Source organism: Carlito syrichta, unplaced genomic scaffold (genome assembly GCF_000164805.1).
Source record: "Carlito syrichta isolate Samal-C Ts95f unplaced genomic scaffold, Tarsius_syrichta-2.0.1 Scaffold305151, whole genome shotgun sequence".
In the NCBI taxonomy this organism is placed as follows: Eukaryota; Metazoa; Chordata; class Mammalia; order Primates; family Tarsiidae; genus Carlito; species Carlito syrichta.
Window position 1 is genome coordinate 136971 of NW_007249247.1, and position 26576 is coordinate 163546.

The 26576-nt window shown below is 37.2% G+C and overlaps 1 protein-coding gene and 1 pseudogene across 1 annotated transcript in view; one reads left to right on the top strand and one right to left on the bottom strand.

Moving 5' to 3' along the window:
• Window positions 1–26576, bottom strand: part of ENPEP (glutamyl aminopeptidase) — a 98296-nt gene that overhangs the window by 22563 nt on the left and 49157 nt on the right. Inside the window, exons 9-11 of the mRNA XM_008061227.1 lie at window positions 24157–24222; window positions 23863–24014; window positions 11468–11547 (exon numbers count right to left, since the gene is read on the bottom strand). Of these exons, the coding sequence (XP_008059418.1) occupies window positions 11468–11547; window positions 23863–24014; window positions 24157–24222 (298 nt within the window). The remainder of the gene's footprint in view (window positions 1–11467; window positions 11548–23862; window positions 24015–24156; window positions 24223–26576) is intronic.
• LOC103263550 lies at window positions 4228–4934 on the top strand (annotated as a pseudogene).

Here is a 26576-nt window from a genome sequence, read left to right on the forward strand (position 1 = left end):
TCAAGTTTGTTTTCTAGAAAGATAATTTTGATAGTGGTATGAGAGATATTTTGGGGGTGATTCTGGAGGCAAGAAGACTAATATTCAGAGTCAACTGGAATAACCTAGGGCAAGAGAGGATCAGGGCTTCCACTAATGCGGAGATGAAAATAGAAAGGTGGTGATGTATTCAAGAGACATGTCACAGGTGAAATAAACACAACCCTTTTTCTTACTTGCAACAGACAGAGAAGGGGAAAACAGACTGCATGATTGGATGAATAATGGTGTTGCCATTAGAGAATAGAGGAAGGTGAGTCAGTTTGGAAGGAAAGATGATTTAAATTTTGGAAGAGTTTGTAAGGTCTGGAAGATATCCAGGACACAGTAGTTTTTCATAATATATGAGTAAGCTCTTCAACAAGACAATAAGTTTCTTTAGGAACTTTCAGAGTAGGTACTTGACAAATTATAAACCCTTACTTCACTCATGTAGTATTTATCTTTCTTTGTCATTCTCCCATGGACAGGTTGTTGAAAGGAAGCTAATCTTTTGGCAACCATACACTTTGAATGTTTGTAGCAGGAGGAAAGTCGCTTGCTAAGTGTAAAGCCATATGTTATAGGAGAAAGAGCATGAACTTTTGAGTCTGACAGACCTGGAAGAAAATTCCTGCTCTGTGACTTACTAGCTGTGAGACCTTGGCCAACTCACTTGACCTCTCTCTGTCCCAGTTCACCACAAGGAATATAGGGATAAAAATCCCTCACAGTGCTGTTGTGAAGATTAAATAAGATAACATAGGTAAAGTGTTGGTCACTTAGTTATGTATAATGTGTCCAACAGATGGTAGCTATCCCCATTATCATGAAAGGGGATATGCTGCCAGTTCTATAAATAGGGAAGCAAATATAAATAACATTGAGAAGTTCCTGGCAATCCATCTAAATACTGCCGTATTTTAGTGTACTTTATATGTACCTAGTTAAGCCTATCTAGAGTTACTGTGATTTTTCTCACTTTATAGACGAGGAAGCTGAGATCCAGGAAGTCAGTAGTTAAGGACTTTCCAAGTTCATGTTGCTTTCAGGACAGTTGTCAATAGTAAAATAATGCGGGTTGTTTAGTTACATAATGAAGTGAATAGGACTGAAATACTGATGCTTATTCCTGGTGACACATAGAAGTAAGTTTCTTTGTTACTATTAACTTTTTTATTATAACAACAGTAAGAGACTCAATCTAGGTTATATGGAACCAGGATTTTAATAAGGTTCAAGAACCTTTTACAAACTCTATAATTCTTTACAGAATACTTGTAAAATACCAAAAAAAAAAAAAAAGTAAAAAGAAGAATATGAAAATTAGCCACTACATGATTTTATCTGTGTGTGTGTGTCTCTTCTATATGCCCACACATACACATATATAGCATACATAATGAGACCCTACTTTTTATGATTAGTAATATTTTTTCATCTGAAATTATATTGCAAACACCTTGAAATTTCATTTTGTATATTTGGAAATGTAAGTTTAATGACCACATAATACTGTATTGCTCAATTTATACATTGTTTTGTTCTGTTTTTTACTTTTTTATGTATAAAATTATTGAGTGAATTATTTCTGGGTAGGGGCTCCTCCTAGAAAATTATTAAGTTTTTTTTCTTTTATTACTTGTCTAGATGATAGAGAAAACTGATAATTACCTTTCCAAAATTTCATCCAGAGGCTATTTAATTTTAACTCTGAGAGATTTAAATAACAGAGAAAATGTGACAGTTCTTTAATGTTACTATCTTTATAAATCATTATAACAAACTTTTGGCTGTGTATAGACTGATATCTGTAATCCCAACATTTTCGGAGGCCAAGGTAGGAGGATTGCTTGAGCCCACGAATTCAAAAACAGCCTGGGTAAATAGTGAAACCCCATCAATACAAAAAAAATTATTTAAAAAAATGAAATAGACCGGGTTCAGTGGCTCAAGCCTGTAATTCCAGCACTTTGGGAGGCTGAGGTGAGGGGATTGTCTGAGCCCACAGGTTTGAAAAGAACTTGGGCAACTTGGCGAGACCTCATCTCTACAATAAATCAAAAAATTAGTCGGGTGTGATAGCGTGCACCTGTAGCTCTGGCTATTTGGAAGACTGAGGCGAAAGGATTGCAGGAGCCCAGCAGGTCGAGCTGGGGTGGCCGTAAGCATGCCACTGCATTCCAGCTTGGGCAGCAGAGTGAGACTCCAACTCAAAAAAAAAAAAAGAAATAATAATAATAACAAAAGTTAGACAGGTAGAAAGCTTGTGATAGCCTGAGATTCCTAGAGAGAGAAACATTTTTTCTGGTGACCTAAATTGCACTAATCCTTAAAGTAAATAATTTTTCAGTGTCAAATTACAGAGTTTACGACTTATTAAATTTTGTGTATCACTTAATAGTAAGACAGCTGAAGACTATAATAGTATTACTTTTTGACCGATCACACACAAAATATATTTGAGCTAAAAATTTCAAATAGATGCATTATCATCATATGAGGTCAAGGAAAAAATGTCCATTTCTGAAGCTAAGATTAACATGATCTATTATAAAAGGAATTGGTTACTATTTGTGAAAATGTCAATAAATTGCCCATTTGAGAAATATTAGTGATTGTATTCATAATAATTATAGAGTCCCTCCTAAATCTCAGCAAGTGGCCTAAAGAATCTGCCTGAAAAAAACAATGTACAGGCATACCTCATCTTATTGTGCTTCACTTTATTGCACTTTGCAGATACTATGTTTTGGTTTTGTTTTTAACCGGAGGTTTGTAGCAACCCTGCATCAGGCAAGTCTATCAGCGCCATTTTTCCAACAGCATGTGTTCACTTCATGCCTCTATATCACATTTAGATAATTCTAGCAGTATTTCAAACTGTTTTATTATTATTATATCTTGTATAGTGACCTGTGATCAGTCATCTTTGATGTTACTATTGTAACTGTTTCTGGCTGCCATAATCCATGCCCATAAAAGACGGCAAACTTAATCGGTAAATGTTGTGTGTGTTCTGACTGCTCCACTGACCATTCTCCTGTCTCTTCCTTTGCTTAGACCTTCCTATTTTCTCAGATACAACAATATTGATATTAGGTCAATTAATAACCCTACAATGGCCTCTAGGTGTTCAAGTGAAAGGAAGAGTTGCACCTCTCTCACTTTAAATTAAAAGCTAGACATGATTACGCTTAGTGAGGAAGGCATGTGAAAAACTGAGACCGTCCAAAAGTTAGCCCTCTTCTGCCAAACAAGCTCTGAATGTTTCAAGAAGTTCTTGAAAGAAATTAAAAATGCTACTCCAGTGCACACATGAATGATAAGGAAGCGAAACAGCTTTATTTCTAATTTGGGGAAAGTTCTAGTGGTCTGAATAGAAGGTCAGACCAGTTACAACATTCACTTAAGCCAAAGCCTAATCTGGAGTAAGGTCCTAACACTCTCAATTCTCAGAGTTGAGAAATCTGCAGAAGAAAAGTTTAAAGCTAGCAGAGGCTGGTTCATGAAGTTCAAGGAAAGAAGCCATCTTCATAACATAAAAGTGCAAGGTGAAGCAGCAAGTGCTGATTCAGCAAGTTATCTAGAAGATCCAGCTAACATCATTGAGGAAGGTTGCAACCTAAACAACAGATGTAGACAAATCCTTATATTAGAAGCTAGAGAAGAGCTGTCGGTGACTGACCTCAAAGCTTCAAAGGACAAGCTGACTCTCATTAGGAGTGAAACTGTAAGTTAAAGCCAGTGATTATTTGTCATTCCAAAAATCCCAGGGCTCTTCAGAATTATGCTAGGTCTACTCTTCCTGTGCTCTATAAATGCAACAACAAAGCCTGGATGACAGCACATCTGTTTACAGTATGGTTTACTGAATATTTTTAAGCCCAGTGTTTAGACCTACTGCCCAGTAAAAAAATATTCCTTTCAAAATATTACAGCTCATTGACAATGTACCTAGAGCTCTGATGAAAATGTTGTTTTTATGCCTGCTAACACAACATCAATTCTGAAGCCCATGGATCAAGGAGCCATTTCAACTTTCAAGTCTTATTATTTAAATAACACATTTTTGTAAGGTTATAGCTGTCATGGATAGCAATCTCTCTGATGGATCTGGCCAAAGCACATCTTTATAACATAAAACCACATTAGAAACTATGCAGACTCCTGGCCGAGGCCTGGGGGCGGAGCTGGGCCACTGGGACCATGTTCCCACACAAGCTGATGGCTCTCGACTACCATAACCTGGCCAACTTCAACTGCAAAGATGAAACAGAATTTCGAAACTTTATTGTTTGGCTTGAAGACCAGAAAATAATATACTACAACACTGAAGACAGAGGTAATTTAACAAACATTCAAAGCAGTGACAAGCCCAAGTTCTTTGAAAAGTATCTCAGAGATGTTAACTGTCCTTTCAAGATTCAAGATCAATAAGAAGCCATTGACTGGCTTTTTTGGTTTCGCTCTTAGACTTGAATATGGAGATAATGCTGAAAAATACAAGGACCTAGTACCTGATAATGCAAAAAATGCTGACAATGCAACTAAAAATGCAGAGCCATTGATCACTCTGGATGTAAATAATCCTGATTTGAAGTTGTTGTGATGGCTTTGGCTAACCTCCTTCAGATCCAGAGTCATGATGATTACCTGGTAATGCTTAAGGCAATTTGCATTTTGGTTCAGGAACCTTGATACAGGATGCCGTTGCTAAAGCAAATCAAACAAAAGAGGGCATGCCTGTTACTTTAGACAACATATTCTTGGTTTTGACACTGGAAGCACAGTTCTTAACGAAGCTGCTCAGATTCTGCGATTGCTGCACATAAAGAGCTCAGAGAGCTACAGATGTTCAGGCGATTATTGCTGATCCAAAGACAGACCACAGACTGGGGAAAGTTGGAAGATGAGTACCTCAGGATTTCAGCTTCTCACCTACTTAGTACAATTTGGGAACCATGTATATTTTTGGCATGTGTTTCGAAATCAAATGTCACATTTTCAAGGGAAGAATCCCCGATAATTGACCTTGTTGTAGAGATTCATCACCATTACTTTTTCTTTAATAAAGTTTGGTAAAGTGGAGGGAAAAAGAAAGAAACTATGCAAAAGCACATTGAAAATTTACTGGAAAGGATTCATAATTTTAGATGCCACATTTGTGATTAATGGAAGAAGGTCAAAATATTAACAGGAGTCTGGAAGAAGTTGATTCCAGTTCTCATAGATGACTCTGAAGGATTCAAGACTTCACTGGAGGAAATAATTGCAGATGCAGTGGATATAGCAGGAGAACTAGAATTGGAAGTGAGGCCTGAGATGTTACTGAATTGCTGCAATCTCATGATAAAACCTGAATGGATGAGGAGTTGTTTCTTAGGATAAGCAGAGAAAGTGGTTTCGTGATATGGAATCTACTCCTGGTGAAAATGCTGTGAGCATTGTTGAAATGACAGCAAGGGATTTAGAATATCACATAAACTTAATTGATAAAGTAATGCCAAGGTTTGAGTGAAGTTCCACTGTGGGTTGAAGTTTATCAAACAGTATCACATGTGGCAAAGAAATATTTCATGAAAAGAGAGTCAATGAAGCAGACTTCATTGTGTCTTATTTTAAGATATTGCCACAGCCACTCCAACCTTCAGCTAGCACCACTCTGATCAGTCAGCAGCTTTCAACATTGAGGCAAGACCCTCCACCATTAAAAAAAATTACAGTTTGCTGAAAGGCTCTTAGAAAGACTGTTAGCATGTTTTACCAATAAGTTATTTTTAATTAATATATATATGTTATATACATGTTATAGTACATATCTATATATACTATACATATATACTATATATGAACTAAGTATTTAATTAGCATATATATACTGTTTTTGAGACACAGTGCTATTGTACACTTATAGACTACAATATAGCATGAACGTAACTTTTACATACTCTGGGAAACCATAGAATTTGTGGTACTTGCTTAATTGTGATATTTGCTTTATTGCAGTGATTTGGAATCAAATCTGCAGTATCTTCCAGGTATGCCCATAGTTTTAATATGTAATATGCAATGAACAGGAAACTGGAAAAATGCAACCTATCATGCAGAAAGATTATCATTAGTGATAATTTTGATAATTGGAAAGAATAATTACAAAGGAGAGTTGGATAGTGAAGATTAGTCACTGTGTCTCCAGTCTGCTCAGAAAAGTAGGTGATAAGTTAAGCTGGCATGTGTGTTCCAGGCCTTTTGACAGGTGTGGTCCTTTAGTGAACAGTGTATGTGACAGAGACCTGTTAGTTGTTTACCACACTGTTCCTCCTGGCTACCAAGTTAGACACTATGTATTTAGCCTCCCTTGTGGTTAGGCAGTAGCACATGATTGAGAACTGGCCATGAAATGTGGACAGAAGTAATAGACGCACTTCTAGGCCTATTTTTTCCATTATCTTCCCCTGTCTTTTGGACAGATGCAAAAGATCTAGCAAGAGGATCCAAGATCTGAAGGGTGGAGTCACAAGAAGGAAGAAGACAGGGTTTCTAAGTCATTATTTGGTGGAGAGCCACCTAGGAGAAATGGAAGATCAGAAATACCTCCTTTGGACTGTAGCATAAAAAAACTTTTATTGCATCAAGTTACTATTGATAGTCTCTAAAGGGCAATAATTTGGTTCACCTGGCTAATGCAATAAATCACACTATCATCATTTGATGCCATCTCTAAAATAATCATTCTACCTTAACTTTCTCTTAATTCTTGCTAAGTAAACTTTCTTCCTGGGAACAGATACCTAGTTAGCTGAAATGAGTATTCTGGTTCACTAGCCAGTAAATTTTATCTGTGTAAATTAATAAATTAGCATTCTTAGTTAATCTCTTGTATATTTGGTTTAGGCGAATAAATCTAAGACTTGGTTGACCAGGGCTGAACTGATCAATTGAGCTTTGGAACCAGTAAAATTAAATCATGATTATCCAATCAAAGTTTGAGCATTCCATGAGGCCTAGTTTGAAAAAACGAAGAAAGTTCTTTCTTCTTTGTCATCAAATACAGAAATATATGCTCATCATTATTTTGGTATTCAATATTTAAATATAACTATTATAGATTGTTAGTATATCCTACTTCTATGATAGAAACTGACTAAGCCATCCAAGTACAACCTCAGATCTGGAAGTAAGAGTCATGAAAACAGTAACACAAAGTCTACACCATCTCCAAGGACTTAGAGTCTCCCCCAGCCCTGTGCGCCTACAAATGTCTATTTTTTTTTTTTCTGAGTTGGAGTCTCACTCCGTCGCCCAGACTGGAGTGCAGTGGCTGCTCCCGGCCACCGCAGCCTCTACCTGCTGGGCTCCGGCGATCCTTCTGCCTCCGTCTTCCAAGTAGCTGGAACTACAGGCGCGCACTACCACACCCGGCTCATTTTTTATTTATTGTAGAGATGAGGTCTTGCCAAGTTGCCCAGGCGGGTCTCAAACCCGCAGGCTCAGGCAATCCACTCACCTCAGCCTCCCAAAGGCGCGGGATTACAGGCTGAGCCACCGAGCCCGGCTCAAATGTCTATTTTTAAATATTATGTTTGGGCAAGATTGGTTACCTGATATCGTATGATAACCTTCAATCCTTCTAAACATTAGAAAGCAAAAAGGTGGTATGCTACTAAATGTGGATACAGTTACAATAGTCAAAATAGCAGTTGCTGCTAAGATACACAACTAAAATATACACAGGCAACCCCTAAAAGTACAACAGTCTAAGGAAAACAACCCTTCACTAAGCAAGTACTTCCTAAAGTCTTAGGATGTGCATTGCACCGTGCTGTTAATAGGGTGGACAGGGGACAAAATATGGGTAGTTTGTATTATCAATAAGCTTATAATTTAGTTGAAAAAGAAAAGAGACAGTGTGTGAAGTTTATCAACTATTTTATTTTAAATAGAAGGTAATATTAGACATAAGTACTGATGAAATCAACAGCTTAAAATATACTATAGAGAGTGAGAGAAAAGATTATTCAGGGTAGGTTGAATTAGACAGAAAAGGATTTATGATAAAGGTCTTCTACTTTTGTTAGAAAGTACATGTTTAATGTTTGTTGTAATGCATAAAATATCATGTACAATACAAATGTAAATAAAAGACCTTGGGGGGAAGTCCCACTACTGCCTGAAGAATTTCTAACTGATGAATCATCAAAGGAACCAAGAGGAGGGAGGTGGGACTGGTAACATGAGCTGGCTACCCATTCAGTACACTCAGGACATGTTCGTCATCTGTGCTCTGAGTTAAGAGTTGAAGATGTCCTCAAACAGGAAACAGGAACTTACGCATAGCCTAAAAATGGAGCAGACACTTTGAAGTAGGAAATGATGTCTAGTTTGTTTCTGGTTAAGTCACCAGTCATGATTCTGAAGTTTCAAATAAAAGTAGGTTTGTTGTCAGCTCTGAGAATATCAGAGCCTTTTTATTCATTGATTTATTCATTCGTTCAGCAAACAATTATTAGTGCCCAATATAGTGTCTGCTAGAGATAGTAGAACAACAACAACCATGAATAAGTTCGATTTCCTTAAGGAATATTCTGTGGGAAGGGGAGATACAAATAAGTCGATAGGAGGGGAAAAACCATGAAATGTGGTGACAGAGGGAGAGAGAACAGTGTGAGAGCTCCTTGCTGTCTCACTTTCACACGTATGTTCTGTCGAGCATACAACCCCTCTGCACTCTTTTGAATTCTACTCTTAGCCCCTAAACTCTCAGCCTCGATGTTCATTTTTCTAGTAACCTTTCCTGAACCCCCAAGTCTCAGCTGGTGCTTCTTCTGTAAGAATCCTTGACTATCCACATTACCACATGGGCACTTAGGACATGGTATTATATCTGCTTGTTCACACAGCCCTAGACAATCATCTACATGAGAGTTAGAGTCGTGTGTATGTGTTTCCCTCAGCACTATCTGTATGCCTACCTCTGTGTCTGACATCTAAATAATACTTGCTTGAAAGAATTAATTGAATAGTTAAGGATTAAATTCATTATTTCAAATACTCTATCTAAAAATCACATAACACATATTAGGACAATGTTTATTGTGAATTCTTGCAACTTATTTTATGAAGCACTTGAGTAAATGTAGTTATCTGGAAAATTCACTTGAATGGAAAACTCATTCCATGAAAATGCTGGGTAAATTGTGTTAAGCTAAATGAATTATTCATGCTTTCAGATTTGCAAACAGCAAATCAAGCAGCTGCTGAGACATTCTTTCAACCCTCAATTAACTATGGTGACCAATGGGGAAAATATGTAGTAATAGTTAAACCAAACCCATTGAAAATCTCCCAATGGAATCCGAACTCTCTTATTATGCCTTTTATCAGTGCTGTAGTACATTTGAAAAGTATCTTTTTTCTGTCTTCTCCATTTTCCTCTGGCGAATGTACTTATGAGTAAGAAAATAGTCAGAAGACAGACTCCAAAATATAGAGCTTGGCACGCAAACACAATATAAGCATACATAAAATACTAGGACAAAACGCCATTGATCTGGGAAGTCTAGAAAAATATAGGATTGTTGACCACAAGGTTACAATAATTATTAGTATAAGTAAGCTAGAGAAAGTTTTGTTGTAATAGTAAATCCTGTCCAGAAGGGCTCCAGAAGGAATCTTACTTCCATAATGATCAAGTTAGTAGAGTTTATAGTAACAGTAGAAATCACAAAGAGTTTATAATAAATGTAAAATCCCAAAACAACAAAAGTGAAAAAAACTCTATTGGATTCCCTGAAAAATTTGTGCCCAAATGTTTATAACAGCATTATTGATAGTAGACAAAAAGTGGAAATGATCCAAATATTCATCATCTGATAAATGGATAAACAAAAGGTGGTCTATCCACATAATGGCATATAATTTAGCAAAAAAAAAAGGAAACGAAGTACTGACATAAGCTATAATGTGGATGAACCTTAAAAATATATGCTAATGGAAGCCACAGAATACTACATATATCATTTCATTTGCATGAAATGATCAGAATAGGCAAATCTATAGGGGCAGAAAGTAGATTAGTGGTTTCTTAGGACTGGGGGTATGGGAGGATGGAGAGGTGATAGCTAAAGTGTAGGGATTTTTATTTTGAGGTGATGAAAATGCTTTAAAATTGACTGTGGTAATGATTACACATATCTGTGCCTATATTAAAAAACATTGAGTTGTACACTTTAAATGGGTGAAATTCACAGTATATGAATTATATATCTCAGTAAAACTGTTTCTCAAAAGCAACCTACAAGAAGCAGAATAAAAATGTATTTGCCAGGAGAAATTATACTTAAGTAATATTTTAGAATATTTTGCAGGAGCTATTAAGCATATGTAAATAAAGGATTAGTGAGCTGCTTTTATCCTCAAGAAGACACAGGGGAAAGTCCACATCAAGTGCTGTTGAAACCAAGTCCTCATGGGATTGGGAGAAAAATCTAGTCTGTCTTAGATTAAAAATGGCTTTGAAACACAAAACAAGAATAATGGTAAAAGTATAAAAAGCAGGATTCTTCTGGGATTATTGCTAAAACCTGCCTTGTTTCATTATTATTATTAGTATTATTACAATCTGAAGGGCTGTGATAAAGTGTTCCTTTTTTAAGTAAGGAAAAAACAAATCAATGGAGATAGAACACAAATATATTTCAACAAAATAATTGGTCTAGTATAATGAGAGCATTAAAAGTAGCCCAAGCCTATGACATAACCTTTTAGGAAATTCAATGGCTTACTTATCTGATATAAAGAAAAAACAAAAAGAAAGTAAGAAAGGAGGGAGGGAAGAAGGGAGCAAGGGAGAAAAGAAAGAAAGCTTTTTTTTTTTGAGTCTGGTCTCACTCTGTTGCCCAGACTGGAGTGCAGTGGCATGGATCATGGCTGACCACAGCCTCAACCTCCTGGATTCAGGTGATCCTTCCACTTCAGTCTCCTGAGTAGCTGGGATTAAAGAGGTATCCCACCATGTGCCCAGCTAATTATTTTTTATTTTATTTTTTAGAAACGGGGTCTTGCTATATTGCCTAGACTGGTCTCCAATTCCTGGGCTCAAGCATTACTCTAATCTTAGCCCCCAAAGTGTGGGATTACAGTGTGAACCACCATGTCCACCCTGGAAGGAAGAAATCTTATATGTTGATCTTGCAGGGGTTGAGTATGTGACCCTTCTCCTTTGGATATGTATGCATATTTATTATTGTGCCAGTCATGATAAATCATTAAAAAGAATATCTCAGAGTAGGAAAGTTCTCATTGTAGATAAAGATTTGGGATCTCTTTTAGCTGAAATGTACCTAAGTTCCAGCTTTTTTGTTGAACCTTTACACTTACATTAGTTTACATTAGTTTAATGTAGTAATCAATTCAAAAAAGAAATAAATAAATTGATAATATTTACCTCCTTTTTCTGACCTATTGTATAATACAATGTTCGATGTATCATCTTCAGTCCATCTAACTGGAATATTCCATGTGTAACTAAAATTTTTAAAAAGAAAAATATTTAACTTGTATTACTAAAAGATAACAAAACTTTCAAGAGTAGAAATATTCCAAAAGCAATAGACAAGCATATTTTCCTTATAACTGATTGTCTAGTGTATAGCATACAATTAATATAGTTAATACAATACACTTTAGTGACGAAGACAGGCAGTATAACTGCTCTCCGTTTTCATAAACATGTAAAATGTAAAAATTTGCATCAGAAAGTTAGCTAAGGACAAATAATATTATTTTTAAAATGCTTTAAGGTTTTAGAATAAAGATATTGTATAAATTGCATAAATATAACACATCATATTATAATATTGAGCAGTCACATGTATACTTGCACACATTCTAGTATATTATCATTTCCATCAAGGAACATAAAACATTATTAGAACTCAGAAGACAGTTTATAAACTCTGGGAAGGAAATAACACATTTTAGAAATCATGTTGAAAGTATAGCACCACCACCATGCCCCAAAGCTTCTCAGGCTCTCCTCTAAATACCTCCTCTTTAGAATCTGAACTGAAGTGCTGCCAAGGAAAAATCACTAGGTAAACATGGGGAGTTTTCCATTGTTCCCTTTAGCTACTTCGTATTTTCTTGCAGAGTGAGAGTGGGGAGAGTTAACATTGTATTTTCTTATAATATATACTTAATATTTTAGTCTGGAAATCTCATAAAAGAGGTCTAAAATGTCTTTTTGATGGTTTGTTCCTATGTCACCACATATCAGAAAATGCAGGCAATCTAGAGAGAAGGTGAATCTATGTATCATTGACTGGTTTAGGTTTCAACTTAAGGTTGGTTTGTCTGTCAACATCTAATTCCCTAACAGAGAATTAGGGTTGACATTTCTCCTTTTCAAGACACAATCAGATTTCTGTCATTCAAGGAGAATATATTTTTGCTATATACATGAAAGAAGTAATCCCTTGTTTTATAACTATCAAAGTGTTTTATATGATTTAGTTTACTAGCTTTTTTGGAGTATTTTATTGCGGTGGAATGTCTTTGGCTATAAGTTTCATAAAACCAATCCATAAATTATCTTTTGGGCCCTACAGTGGACACTCTGTGTGCTTCACTCTTATCTCCCAGAATCCCTTTGTCACTTTTGTACATCCAGGACCCAGCATGCTTTCCCCACTCACAACCAACACTGGGTTAGAAAAAGTCAAAAGTTCCTGGGCATTCCATTCTTCTGGATGTGACCCTTAGCAAGGACTGGAAGGTGTGAGAATGTGTCTTGCCCCATCTATCAGAAACACTCTGAAGAAGGATCTGCACTTGCTCCTGGACAACCCCACAAGACAGAGACGAAGGTAACCTCTTCAGGACCTGCCTCACATTGCACCTTTCCTGGGCTTCCCTCCCTTCCCTATCTTACTGTCTGCTTCGCTGCCCAACTTTCCTAAGAACATTTCCTAATGATGTCCGTTCACATGCATGATCACCTGCTTTTAGGGAAGCCAATCTAAGAGCCCTTGCAGCTTCTCAGAAGACAACAAAGAAGCATTTTTAAAAGACCACATCCTATCTAATACGTCACTCTTTCACTGCTCTGCTGGTTCGGTGCTACTACGTAGACTAGCACTGTTTCCTTCTTCATCTTTCTGACTGAAACAATCTGTCTGGCAGGCAGTGTCTGGGTGACCTCTGTGCCCAGTCAAGAGTTCACATTGGCTTTCCCCTCTAAACCACAGTCTCTGGGACTATATCTAGCCTAAAAGTGGGCAGAAGATATACTACTAAGGTCATGTACAAAAATACGACCCTGAGGTCTTTAAGAGTATCGTAAGATTAAAATGATAGAAGATTGAGCCTACATAATTTTTTTTGTTTTAGAATCATAGGATCTAATCTAAGCTGAGTAAAATAACAGATTGGAGAGTATAAAATGTGAAGAAATGAAAATTACATAAATGAAATTATTGAGTCTCCTATACGTTATCTAAAATTCAGAAGTATCAGAATTCATTTTTATAGATATTCACTATCTAACCGTACAACAGGCTCTAGCAGTACTAAACATGGCCGACCTAATTTTGTCTAAGGAACCTGACTTTGATTGCCCCAAGATGACACATCTACTCCCATTCTTCTGCTTGTTTACATAGAGCAGGCATGTAAGCAAACCCTGTAGAGACATCCCCCGATAGATATGTGGAACTAGTACATTTCTAAGAGAGGGTTGAGGTTCTGGTGTTAAGACAATAACTTATACATGGGTGGAGCATTTGAATTATAAAAAGATTCTAGTCAGTAAGAATTCCCTAATCTTGGATTATTTAATCAGTGAGAAAATATTAAGAGGAGACCATTCAACTTACAGAGCAACTTAGCTGACCACATTGCCTGCCAGACAGGAACATATCTGAACAGAGAGCAGGTGAACATCAGGGTTGAAGAAAGGACTAATTCCTTTCTGGGTGCATAAAGGCATTTATAATAATAAAAAAATTTTAGTAATATATCTATAAGTCTAAACAAAATAAAAAACAGTATCTGAAGGTAGAAACTAAAGACAAATAATACAGAAAAGTATAAATGTTAATATAGTTTTAAGTCTTGGTGAATAAAATTTAAAGATTCATTGTAACAAAAAGTGATTTTGTACCTTGATGATGTATTTGGTTCACTTGGCTATAAAACATTTTTGTTTGTGTGGAGAGAAATCCATAACCAAGGAATAGTTTTTTTGGTGTTTTTCATTTTTTTGTTTTTGGAGTTGGAGTCTCACTCTGTTGCCCAGGCTGGAGTGCAGTGGCACACTCACAGCCACCCAAGCGTCGACCTGTGGGCTCCAGCAATCCATCTTCTCCACCTTTCATGTAGGTAAAATTACAGGTGTGCGCTACCACACTCAGCTAACTTTTTATTTATTGTGGAGATGAGGTCTTGCCAAGTTGCCCAGGCTGATCTCGAACCTGTGGGCTCAGGCAATCCACTCACCTCAGCCTCCCAAATTGCTGGAAGTACAGGCTGAGCCACTGAGCCTGGCCAGGAATAGTTTTTGAAAAAGCTGGTTCCATTGTTTTCTAAACATTGTTAACTGTCTTTGGCTTAACAAATCAGTGAATACATATAACAAGAGGGAACAATTTCTAGGAAACTTTCCCAAAAGAATCATGTTTTGCAAGAGAGAAATATTTTTTAAAAATTTAATAGCCAAAGGCTCTAGCAGTATTAAATATAGTTAATCTAATTTACTAGAACATAAAACAGTTACTATAAAAGAAACTTATAGTTTGTTATAGTTGTTAGCAGAACAATCACAGAAACTATTGTGTTGATTTTTATAATTGAATTATTACCTGAAAACAAGTCAGATCTATGTTTTAATTCATGCATCATAAAGAGAAAATAGTGAAAAACAAAGGAGGTTTTCTCCATCATAATCTTTTCTTTTTAAGATAAAGTAAAGGCAAAGAAGTATATGCAAATACTCCTTAAGTAACCTCCTACTGGTCTAAGTAGTCAATCTTTCCTTTGTTCTGGAGTAAGCTATTGATTTTCAGAACTTGCAAGGTATCTGGTTTCCTTACATTTAAATTACTATAGGAGGACTGAGTGTCTGAGATTTCCAGGAGAGACCAATAATAGGTCTCAACAAAGTGAGTACAACTGGCTTTCTGGTTACTTCTCCAGTTCAGGGACCAACCGGCGTCATAGAAGTAGCTAATTTAATAATTCTGAGTGCTCTTCATTCTCTGATGCCTTAGACAGCAAAGTACTTCAGCAATTTTAATTTGTGAAAATGCCTGAGTGTGCTGTTAGTGTAATTTCATTCCCAGCACCCTGAATTGTAAGCCAGAAAACAGATTCTGTTACCTACCTCATAGAGAACACTTCACAAAGCGTGTCTATGAAGATCTCAGTTCTCTACAAATAAGGCTATGGCCACTATAGTACAAGATGAGAATAATGTTCTACAAGGAGATTGTTCTCTGCCAATTCATCTGACTGACTTCCTTGCACATTATTTAATCTTTAATTAGATAGTTTAGTTCAACCAAATCTTTGGAACATCTACCACACCCTCCAGCCTACGGCCACTGTCCTTGTCTAGGCTCATCGTTTCCAACAGTTCTCACATGGGTTGCTTGCTACAGTGTCATCCTAACTGGTCTCTCTGCTTCTACTCTTGTCCTCTACTGGTTGATGGTCTATGATCTGTTCCCCACAGTGCAGCTCAAGGGGAACTTTCAATAATGGAAACATCCTGCCAATTCTCTCCTCAAAGTTCTTGAATTTGCATACTATCATCCAGAATCTTTAACATGGTCTGCATACCTGGTCTCTGCCTTTCTCTTTACCTTCACTTTCACCTCTCACCCCTTTTGCAGTCACCTCTGCTACCCACTATCTAGGAGCCTGACTGCCTGGGCTCAAATCAAGTCTCCATTATTTACACTGTATGAGCTTGAACAAGTTATTTAATCACACTCTGCTTCAATGTTCTCATCTGTTATAAAATCAAATACTTCCGAAATGCATAAAATTGTACCAGCCACTAAGTCAGTGTTCAATAAGTGTGGTGTATTATGCATACAAGACTCCTTTAGACTTTGGAACTTTCATACATGTTGCAGTTTCCGTTTTGAACTTCTCAGTTGGTGAGATGGAGCAGGGACCTATCTCAGGGGCCTGCCAGGCACCGCCACACCAAAGAATGAGAATAAAGGAAAATCCTGAATTTTTTCAAGGGAAATTCTAGACACCTAGCTGTCCCTAAGAACTAAATTAGCAACTTGATAAGTAAGAAAGTAATAGTAACTTAAACCAACAACCAAGGAAGTTAGAGTCACAAGATGTTTTGTTCCCCACAGAAACTAAAGATACCATCTTAACATATGTCCTTAAGTTGTTTTTCAGAAACCTGGACCCTTCCCTCCCACTGCCCAATCAAACAGATCCACCAGCACATAGACCTCAGATAGGGGGAACTGAGGACTAAACTCTGACCACCATTCTTTGTTCTAAATTTCTTCCTGAGGGGCCTGGAGGTACTCATGCCCATAAGTCAGTGCTAACATTGTTTTTTACTGACCCCCCAGTTTTTTTTTAAATGTAACTTCCTTAACCAATTATAAATCAGAAAATCTTTGAATCTACCAATGACATGTAAGCATCCACTACAACAGGGATCCCCAACCCCTGAGCTACAGCTAGTACCAGTCCATGGCCTATTAGGAATCAGGATGCACAGTAGATGAGTGGCAGGTAAGCCAGCAAAGCTTCCTCTGTATTTATAGTCACTGTATCACTCACATTACCATCCAAACTCCGCCTTCTGTCAGATCAGTGGCAGCATTAGATTCTCATAGGAGAATGAATCCTATTGTGAACTGAGCATGCAAGGGATCTAGGTTGTGTACTCCTTATGAGAATCTAATGCTCGATGATCTAAGGTGATGCTAAGGTGGTCATGCTATATATTTCATAATATATTACAGTGTAATGATGATAGAAATAAAGTGTACAATAAATAAAATGTGCTTGAATCATCCTGAAACCATCCTTCCTCTCCCCTGGTCCTTGGAAAAACTGTGTTCCATGAAACCAGTCCCTGATGACAAAAAGGTTGGGGACCGTTGCACTACAAGATATCTTGACTTTTTAGGCAAAACCAATAAAGATGGACCCCCCCCCAAAAAAAAACAGAATTTCTCTTTGGGGGGTGGGCCTCTTGTAGTACATTCAGAATTTGTTCCTCTGGATCAGTCAACTAAAGTTTTTATCTGGAAGTTTTGAGAATGTTGTGTCACAATTTGTGGAAGAAATGTCTCAAGTTGTGGCCAATAGGTGACTGGTCCTTCCACTGTGGCAATGCACCTGCCCAAGTTGCACTGAGTGTTCAGCAGTTTTTGCCCCCAAAAATGGCATAACCCCCGTGCCCTACCTTCCCTATTCACCCCATCTTGCCCCAAGTGACTTTTTTTTTTATTTCACAGATGAAAAAACCCTCAAAGGGAAACTTTTTGCTGATGTGAAAGAGGTGAAACAAAAAATGGCAGAAGCCCTAAAAGGCATCCAAATTGATGAGTTCAAAAACTGTTTTGAGCAGTGGAAAAGGCATCTCGGTAGGTGTACTATATCAAACAGAGAGTAAATAAATATACAAGTTTTTATAAATAAATTCTGTCTTTTGGGGAGTCCCCCCCTTGTATAACCTCCTTTTTTTTTTTTTTCTTTTGAGTTGGATCTCACTCTGTCACTCAGGTTGAAAGGCAGTGGTTCATGGCTCATTGCAGCCTCAACTTCCTGTGCTCAGGCTCCCAAGTAGTTGGGACTATACATGTGTGCCACTGCTCCTGGCTAATTTTTAAAATTTTTTGTAGAAACAAGTTCTCACTATGTTGCCCAGGCTAGTCTCAAACTCCTGGGCTCAAGCAATCCTCCTGTCTCAACCTCCCAAAGTGTTGAGATTACAAGTGTGAGACACTACACCTGGCCAACTTCCATGTATTGGTTTATGATTTTGCCTGTAGCTTCTGCTTTCCCGAAATTTACCCTTGCCTTTAAACACCCTTACTTGCAAGCCATTGAGGAGGTCAGGGCTTATGCATGAGCTATTCCATTCTCCTTGCTTCACAACCTACAAATAAATATCCTCTTTTCTCTCCCTGAAAACCTCTGTATGGGCGTTTTGTCTTATCTTGCTAGGCAAGCAGATCCCAGTTCAGTTCAGTAACAATGGTCTTTCCCCCCCACCAATGTGCTCTCCTTAAATATCACATCTTCAGGAAAGAACATGTTCTGTGACCCTCCCTACCCAACCCCACCTTCTATACTCTCCTCATTAATTCAGGCTCAGCAAATCAGTGGATACATGTGACAATATTATAATTCCTGTGAAACATTCCAAATAGTAGCTTGTTTCACAAGAGAGAAATATTTTTAAATTTTAATATCCATAGGCTCTAGCAGTATTAAAGTTGGCTCACTTGATTTGCTAGAACGTAAAACAGTAACTACACAGAAACCAGTTTATAGTTATTAAATACTTTCTGAAACACCTTCTTCATACCCCATAATTCTATCATTCTCCTTTCCTCATATTATTCTAATTGCTACTGAATGATCTTATGATAATTTTTATATGTGGTTATAAAATAATGTCAATGAAATCATTAAGAAAAAGAGAAAGAGGACAAAGTGTCTCCTCAATGAGAATCAGGCAGTGGAGTTCAGCATAGCTAATGAAATATGTAAAATAATAGCAATAGCTTGCTTGACATAAGTAACTCCATTTTGTTAAAATCCTCCATCTTAGCTGTCTGCCTGACCTAAAAATGAGCCCCCCCTCGCAGTGTGTACATGTGATTGTTGTAACGTTCCCATGACCACAGAGCCACAGCCTTGTTCCCCTTAGCTGTTCACGCTGACCATTTAAAAACTCCCTAGCTACAAGTTCTGTGTAATTGTATGCTTTGTTAGTGAAATCAGTGTTGCACCAAGAAATTGGTCTTTGCAAAATTCCCCCTACCACATCCCCATATTTTATTCCTATATGTTGTTCCCTTTTGTTTTTAGTTCCTTGTTCCTTCACCCCCTGCTATGTAGCCCACTTGCAGTTTTTGCCTTTATAAGCCTTTTGCTAGTTTTGCTCAGGGTCAAGAGCTTTCTTGGCGTGAGCCTACTCTTGACCACATGCTAATAAAGGACTCATAATTTGACCTCGATGTACTAGCAATTCTCCTTTCTTGCACTTTGGCTATAACAGATACATGGGTTGGGGATAGGGGAAAAATTATTTCTTCCCAAACCAAGTATTAAAATGTTGAATGAAGGAAGAATAAAATTTGGGCATGGGTGAAACAGGAACAATATCTAGGAGACCCGTGACTATGTAGCATCCATTTAGCTCAGATCCACTCTAAGAGGCTCAGCTGGGTAACCCAGACTGGAGTGATATCCCCAGAATGGTATATCCAGGCTCCTGGGGCAGCCCTGGGACTAGAGTTCCTAAGATTCTAATTTTCTTTCCTTCAGTTGGGAGAAACTGCATCCCAGAAATGTATACAAAAATAACTGCTTAGTTAGGGATGTTTATAGTATTGAAACTTTTGTACAAGTTGTATTCATACAATTGTGATAAGTTTCAAAATCACTTACAATACTTTAAGTATTGTAAAAATGTCAGTCACTTTGTCAGTTTTACAATACTTAAAACATTTTTTAAAATTTGACAAATTAGAGAAAGTTATATAGTAGGTTCTTAATTACTTTTTTTTTTGAGAGAGAGAGGTGCTCTGTCACCCAAGGCTAGAGTACAGTGACACAATCATAGCTCACTGCAGCTGCAACTCAAGCAGTCTTCCCATCTTGGCCTCCTAAAGCACTGGGATTGCAGGCATGAGCCACTGCTCCCAGGCATGAATTTGTAATTTTAATTGAAATACTTAAAAAAACCTTAACTCAATAGCCATGTTTAAATGTGTAAAAAAAAAATCTCATTTTATGAAACTAAGGGTTTGATTTCAACATGAATAAAATGTCCAAGAAATTTGATATGTTGTATTTGAGTTTTAATTTGTTAGATTTATAAAAATATATAGAAAAACTTTTAATGCCAATAATTTCCAAATCTGCTTCTTCAGGTGCTTAGATGTTTATATTTTGAAATTATAAGTGAATTGAATAAAATTTTAACTAGTGGTGTTTAGAAGAATTTGATTAAGTTTATACATTTCTTATAAGTGAGTTATGCAAGGGAATTTTATTAGGTTTCTAAGCTCTATTTAAATGCTCAGGAAAATGTAATGTGTGCAATTTGTAGATAAGTTCATCATGAATCAAAAACTTTAAAAGCTGGTGTTGAAAAGCCACCTTCTTCCCCACCCTTCCCCCCAGGTCAGCACCTCTTGGAGACATCCCTTAATCTGGTTTTAGTCATCCTGTGGTCCAACTGTAACTCTAAATGCTTCTATTGTTTTATTTAGACAATATTTATTAACTTTCCCATGAGAGAGGGTGATTGAGTTCACTTATATTACTTTCTCTTCCAATTATAAAATTGAATACAATAAAATTATTTTTAGATTTTCTATAGTTTACAATTGTACCTCTAAATGATATATCATACTATTATTTCTTGCTTTATAAACTTTGGTGCCTCTACTTTCCTAATTGTTAAATGAGGATATCCACTGGAATACTGGTAAATGCTTTACAACCAGTTTTCAGAGGGTAAAATGTAGTATTTGCTCATGTCCATGTAATGCTCCCATCACAACTGATTACAAGTTGCCAACACAATGTCACTAACATGATGACATTGAGGTGGGAATTAGAGCTGTTCCAGCACACCTAGATTAGCACCCCAACACTTTCTGCTAACTTTTCTCCCTCCTCCACCTCCTTTCTTCTTTCAGGTGTTTTTTCTTGTTACAATGTCAAGACAGTAATCTATTCTGCCACCATAACAAATATTTTTACATGTTTAACCATCAGTTGATTGCAAAAGTTAAAAGCCATGCTGGGCACAGTAGCTCACACCTATAATCTATATAACCTTGGAAGGCAGAGGTGAGAGGATTGCCTGAGCCCAGAGGTTCAAGACCAGCCTGGGCAACTTGGTGAGATCTTGTTTCTACAGTAAATCAAAAAATTAGCTGGGCAGAGTGGCACACATCTGTAGTTCCAGCTACTTGGAAGGCTGAGGTGGAAGGATCACCTTAGCCCAGCAGGTCGAGGCTGCAGGAGCCATAAGCATGCCACTGCACTCCAGCCTGGGTGGCAGAGTGAGACTCCAATTCAAAAACAAAAACAAAAAATTCCATGAATATTTATGAGATTATATTATATACATACTGTTGGCCAGGATGTGTGTGAGTTTATATTTCCTACTCTGTGGTCTGATTTCATGGCCTCTGAGCCATTTAAATTAAAATTTTCTAACAGGGTCAAATGAATTTTTTCTTTTTCTTCCTTTTCTTTCCTTCTTTCCTTCTTTCCTTCCTTTTTTCTTTCTCTTGCTCTTTTTTCTTTTTTGAGATAGGGTCTCACTGTGTGGCCAGGTTGGTCTTGAACTCCTGGACTCAAGTAATCCTCCCACCTCAGCCTCCTAAGTAGCTGGGCCTACAGACATGTGCCACCACATCCAGCAGATTCCTTTTTCTTATATTCTATCAGTGGCATAAAATCATTCTACCTGCTTCATGGTTTGAGATCACAATTTTTATATAAATTATTTTATTTTGGTTTTTTAAAATTTTCTTTTTTCTTTTTATTTTAAGTTGGAGTCTCACTCTGTCACCCAGACTGGAGTACAATGGCACGCTCATGGCCACCCCAGCCCCAACCTGCTGGGCTCCAGCGATCCTTCCACCTCAGCCTTCCAAGTTGCCAGAACTATAGGTACGTGCTACCACACCTGGCTAAATTTTCTTTTTTATAGTTAACCAAACTGATGGACCTTTACCAAATCCTCACATGTTTTCATCTTCCCAACCATACTACCTTCTAGAGAGCATTTCTCTTTTTCCTGGAGATCACCTACCTCACCCCAATCATCCTGCCCTTATAGCACTGTGAGCATTTTCTTTCATGGGTTGCCTAGACTGAATGTACCATCTCCTGGGTCCCAAGATCCATTTATTTCTCTTTTCTTGATTTATCACCCAGTCCTTTCTTTTTCTCTCTCTTTTTTTTCCTCCAACTCATCAACCTTCACCTGGTGTGCAACCTCAGTCACTTTTTAAGAAGTGTTACGTGGAAAGCATTTTCTGGGGCTGTATTCCTGAAAATGTCTTTACTGTACCTCACACTGGGTTTGGTTTGACTGGGTATAGAATTAGAGGTGAAAATAAGTTTTGCTTCACTCTTTTGGAAGCATTGCTCCATCTTCTCCTTGCATTCAGGGTTGCTGTGAAGTGTGATGCCACACTAACTTGTGTGTCTTTGTTTTCTGAAATTTCATGAGGATGTATCTGTGGAAGCTATGTTTTTTATTTTTTTATTTTTGTACAGTGTACTTAGTAGGGCCTTTTAATCAGAATCCTTGTGTCCTTTATTATTTCTTTGATAGAATTTGCCACTCAAGTTTCTCTGTTTTCTTTTTATTTTTTAAAAACTCCTATTAGTTGGGTGCTAGACTTTCCATGTTTGTCTTTTCTGTTACATTTGCCAGCTCTGTGTGTGTCTGCCCTACATCTTTGGAGAATTCTCCAATTTCATTTCTGGTTGATCTATTATTTCTTTGGCCAACCAAAAACTTAACCTTTCAGAATTATTTTGTGTTCTCAGTTAGGCCCTTCCAAGACATTCGCTCTTAGATAATGGGTATAATAACTTCTCTGATCTCTGCATATATTTTATAGATTTATTTTATGCTTCCTTAATTAAGCATCTTATAGAGTCAAAGTGTGTTTTTGCTTTTTCACTTGGAATTTGAACCTTTTATGCCTCTACATATTTTTCATGTATCTTGTGATCTTTGATTGTCCATTCATATTTAGGAAAGAATTAAACTGACTCTTGATGGTTAGTATGTAATCTCTCTACTATTAAGAAGGGAAATGCATTTTTGAGACAGACTTTTCTGCTGAGCAGATGGTCTGATTGGGAGCTCCGTGTATGTGTGAGGGGGGCTGGCAGCTCCAGCCTACCCTCCCTACAAATGTCATTATGAGGAAGGTTTTCCCTAAGAGCCCCAACCAAATGGAAATCCTTACCTCTCCTCCACTGTTTTAGTCAATTACCTTAGGAAACCAGCCCTCTGTACTTTTGCTTGTGGTCATTGCCAGATATCTCAGAGCTGTATTCAGAGAAAGGAGTGGTAGTAGGTGGAGGGGAGAGTGGGGGTCTGACTGGCACAGTTGTCCTGAGTCTAGACTTCAAATTAATTGACCTCTCTGCTCACTCTTTCCCTCCACTCCATGCTGACACTGAGCCCAGAGCTTGTCTAAGGATAGGGAAGTCCTTTTATTATTATCTGGTTGCATCTTCCTCGGTTTGTTTTCTATCACTATTTCTCCTTCTGCTTTTCTTCTTTCAGAATTCTATGATACATACAGTCCTTCCCATTTATTTTCCTTACTGTTACAGGTTTATTTATTTTAGTATTTCCATTCCTCTCTTCAATGATACCTAGAAAAATAAGACATGGATGTGTGTGCTCAGTCTACTATTTTGAACCAGGAGGTCACTTAACTATCTTTGAATCCCTAATCCTGTGCCTTTATACTTTATATGATCACCCATCAATCACGTACTCAAGAGCAAGATCCAAGCAAATGACCAGTATTTCTGACAATTTTCTGCCTTATTTTGAAATGCATTATAGAATCTTACCCAAGATCTGAAGGGGGCTGGGAAGGATTAGCTCTTGAGTCCAACAGAAAGCGTTTCTGTGTGATGTTTCTTGTGTCATTCACATTAAGCACAGGATAACCCATCTGTCTGGTCCAGGTGTCCATTACTTCTCTCACTGGTAGATTACTTGCCTAAGGTTGAAGAAAGCAAAGCCATGGAGATTAACCAATTAACAAATAAGGGAAAATAAAAAGATAGAACGTTGAATTTAAAAAATTGGTAAATTATTTGTAAATCAGACAAAGAAATATTTGAGGATATACTCTTCCTTACCTCTTCCAGTGCTCCCCAGAAATCTGAAGTTTTTGCATTCTGGAATTGATATTTTGTCAAGTAAATCTGTAAGTAAAAGATAACAAACATTTTAGAAGTCAATGTTTGTTTTCTCATGCTTCCACAACATGAACTGAACCCCTAGTCATAACTACTAAATTCTACCACCATGGCACAAAAACAGCCATAGACAATATGTAAATTGGTAAGTGTGGTTGTATTCCAATAAAACATTATTTATTCACATTGATATTTGAATTGTATATAATTTTCATGCACTATGAAATATTCTTCATTTGATTTTTCCTCTATTTAAAAATGTAGAAACCTTATTTAGTTTGTGAATCTTAAAAAAAAATGAGTGGTCCACCCGATTTGACCTTCAGGCAGCAGCTGGCCAACCTCTACTCCAAGGGAGTGAATAAAAACCTTTTGAATAATAATTATAATGAGAAGAAGGAGAAGGAATAAATTGAAGACATTATTTACTTTAAAGAATAAGTCTTCACTCTTCAAATATTTTTAAAATGCAAATCTTTTAAATAGAAGCCTCTCCCTTTTGGCAGTTCTGTTCACAAAACCTCTTTCTGTACATGAGTTTTCAGATATAGTGTGATATATCCCTAGAAAAAAATTCCCAGTCTTCTCCTAATCCTATAACTGTGAGCACTTGGGGGTTCACCAGAAATCTTTCTAAAGTTCTGCTGTATCACTCTTCTGTTACTTTCTAAAATTGTCCACTGTGAAATGTGGAAAACTTTGGTAGAAATAGAATCATCTTAAGTGTTCTCAATTGTTAACTTTTCACATATCATTTACACTCTGTGTTGCTATGATTTTCAGTAGGAACTGTTTCTAAATCATGTTATCTTCTAAATTCTTCTTCTTTTCAGGCACAGAGAGATAAAACAATATTATTAGCAGGACACCAAGAGGCCTGGAAGAGAGTTGAAGTCAGTTTGGAACATTGCCTCCACATTTATTTTGGTTGAGTCACTTCTTGGCACTACCACCAGGGGGCAGGCAAAAGAAGGAAGAAGCAGTAAATACTTTCCCAGTTTTAGGTATTCACTTCAGAACGTTGCACAAATCATATATTAATTGAATAATTGGTATATCAAATTCTAATATTAAAAATAATTGACTACTTAATGTAGTAATTATTATAGCCATAGCTATGCATTAATGACAATTTATATTAAATAGTTTCTTCCTGAAATTAATTTAGAGGAGTTTATTTGTATACTCACAATGTCTCCAGCTTTGAAACATGCAATCTTGCAACTGAAAAGGACCTTAAATATTATTTGATACAGTTGTCCACATTTTTGAGAAGAGGGAAACTACCCTGCTAAACTCCCTGTCTAGAGAGGTGAAGAGATTTGCCCGAGATTACTATGAAGAGAATTCTGAATCTTATATCAGTGTGTGGTTTTCATCACTATTGTTGCTTTCGTTTTTTTCATTGCAATTTCTTGCTTCTCCTAAACCAAAGTCTTAATAGAAATTTATATAAATATTATATTAAAAGGAACTAAATTAGTGCTTCTGAATATTCTACATTAAGAAATTTGCTTCTAGCCAGGCACAGTGGTGCTTGTGCTCCCAGCACTTTGGGAGCTCAGGGGTTCGAGACCAGACCAGGCAACTTGATGAAATCTCGTCTCTACAATAAACCAAAAAAATTAGCTGGGCATGGTGGCACACACCTGTACTTCCAGCTATGTGGAAGGCTGAGGCAGAAGGATCACCTGAGCCCAGCAGGTCGAGGTTGCAGTGACTGTGAGCTGCACTGCACTCCAGCCTGGGTGATACAGTGAGACTCTGACTCAAAAAAAAAGAAAGAAAAGAAATTTGCTTCTTCACCTTGGAATGTAGTCATTCCAGTCAAAATTACATGACAACCTAGATCGTAATTCCTCACTGGTTAATATCAGTGAACAATAAAGAAAAGGAACAATGTTTCTATAACTAGTATCCTAGGAAGGGAAAAGATTTTCCAACTCTGCCATTCTTGCCTTATCAGGGATACTACTGATACTAAAAGAAAAAGAAAGGACATGTATATTTCTCAGTTTCTGTCATTGTTATGCATGCCCTGTTATTTATATATTTTTATGTACATGTATGACCTTAAAGATTTCCCAGTTGATAAGTTTGCTCTTATTTCCCTTCACCCCGTGTCTATTTTGCTGCGAGGTTGAGTTTAGAAGAAAACAAGCATGAAAGAGAATAGACACCTGGCCATCCCTAGGTTTAGTGCACATCAGGTTAGCTAACAGAGAGCCACTCTTGGCAGAAAGTTGGTATTTGCATGGGAGGGACCTTGAACTCCAACTTTGCAGACTGGGATTTACAGGCAACAATAATAGTGATGACAACAACTCAAGGAAGATATTGTTCAGATACTTGAATTATAT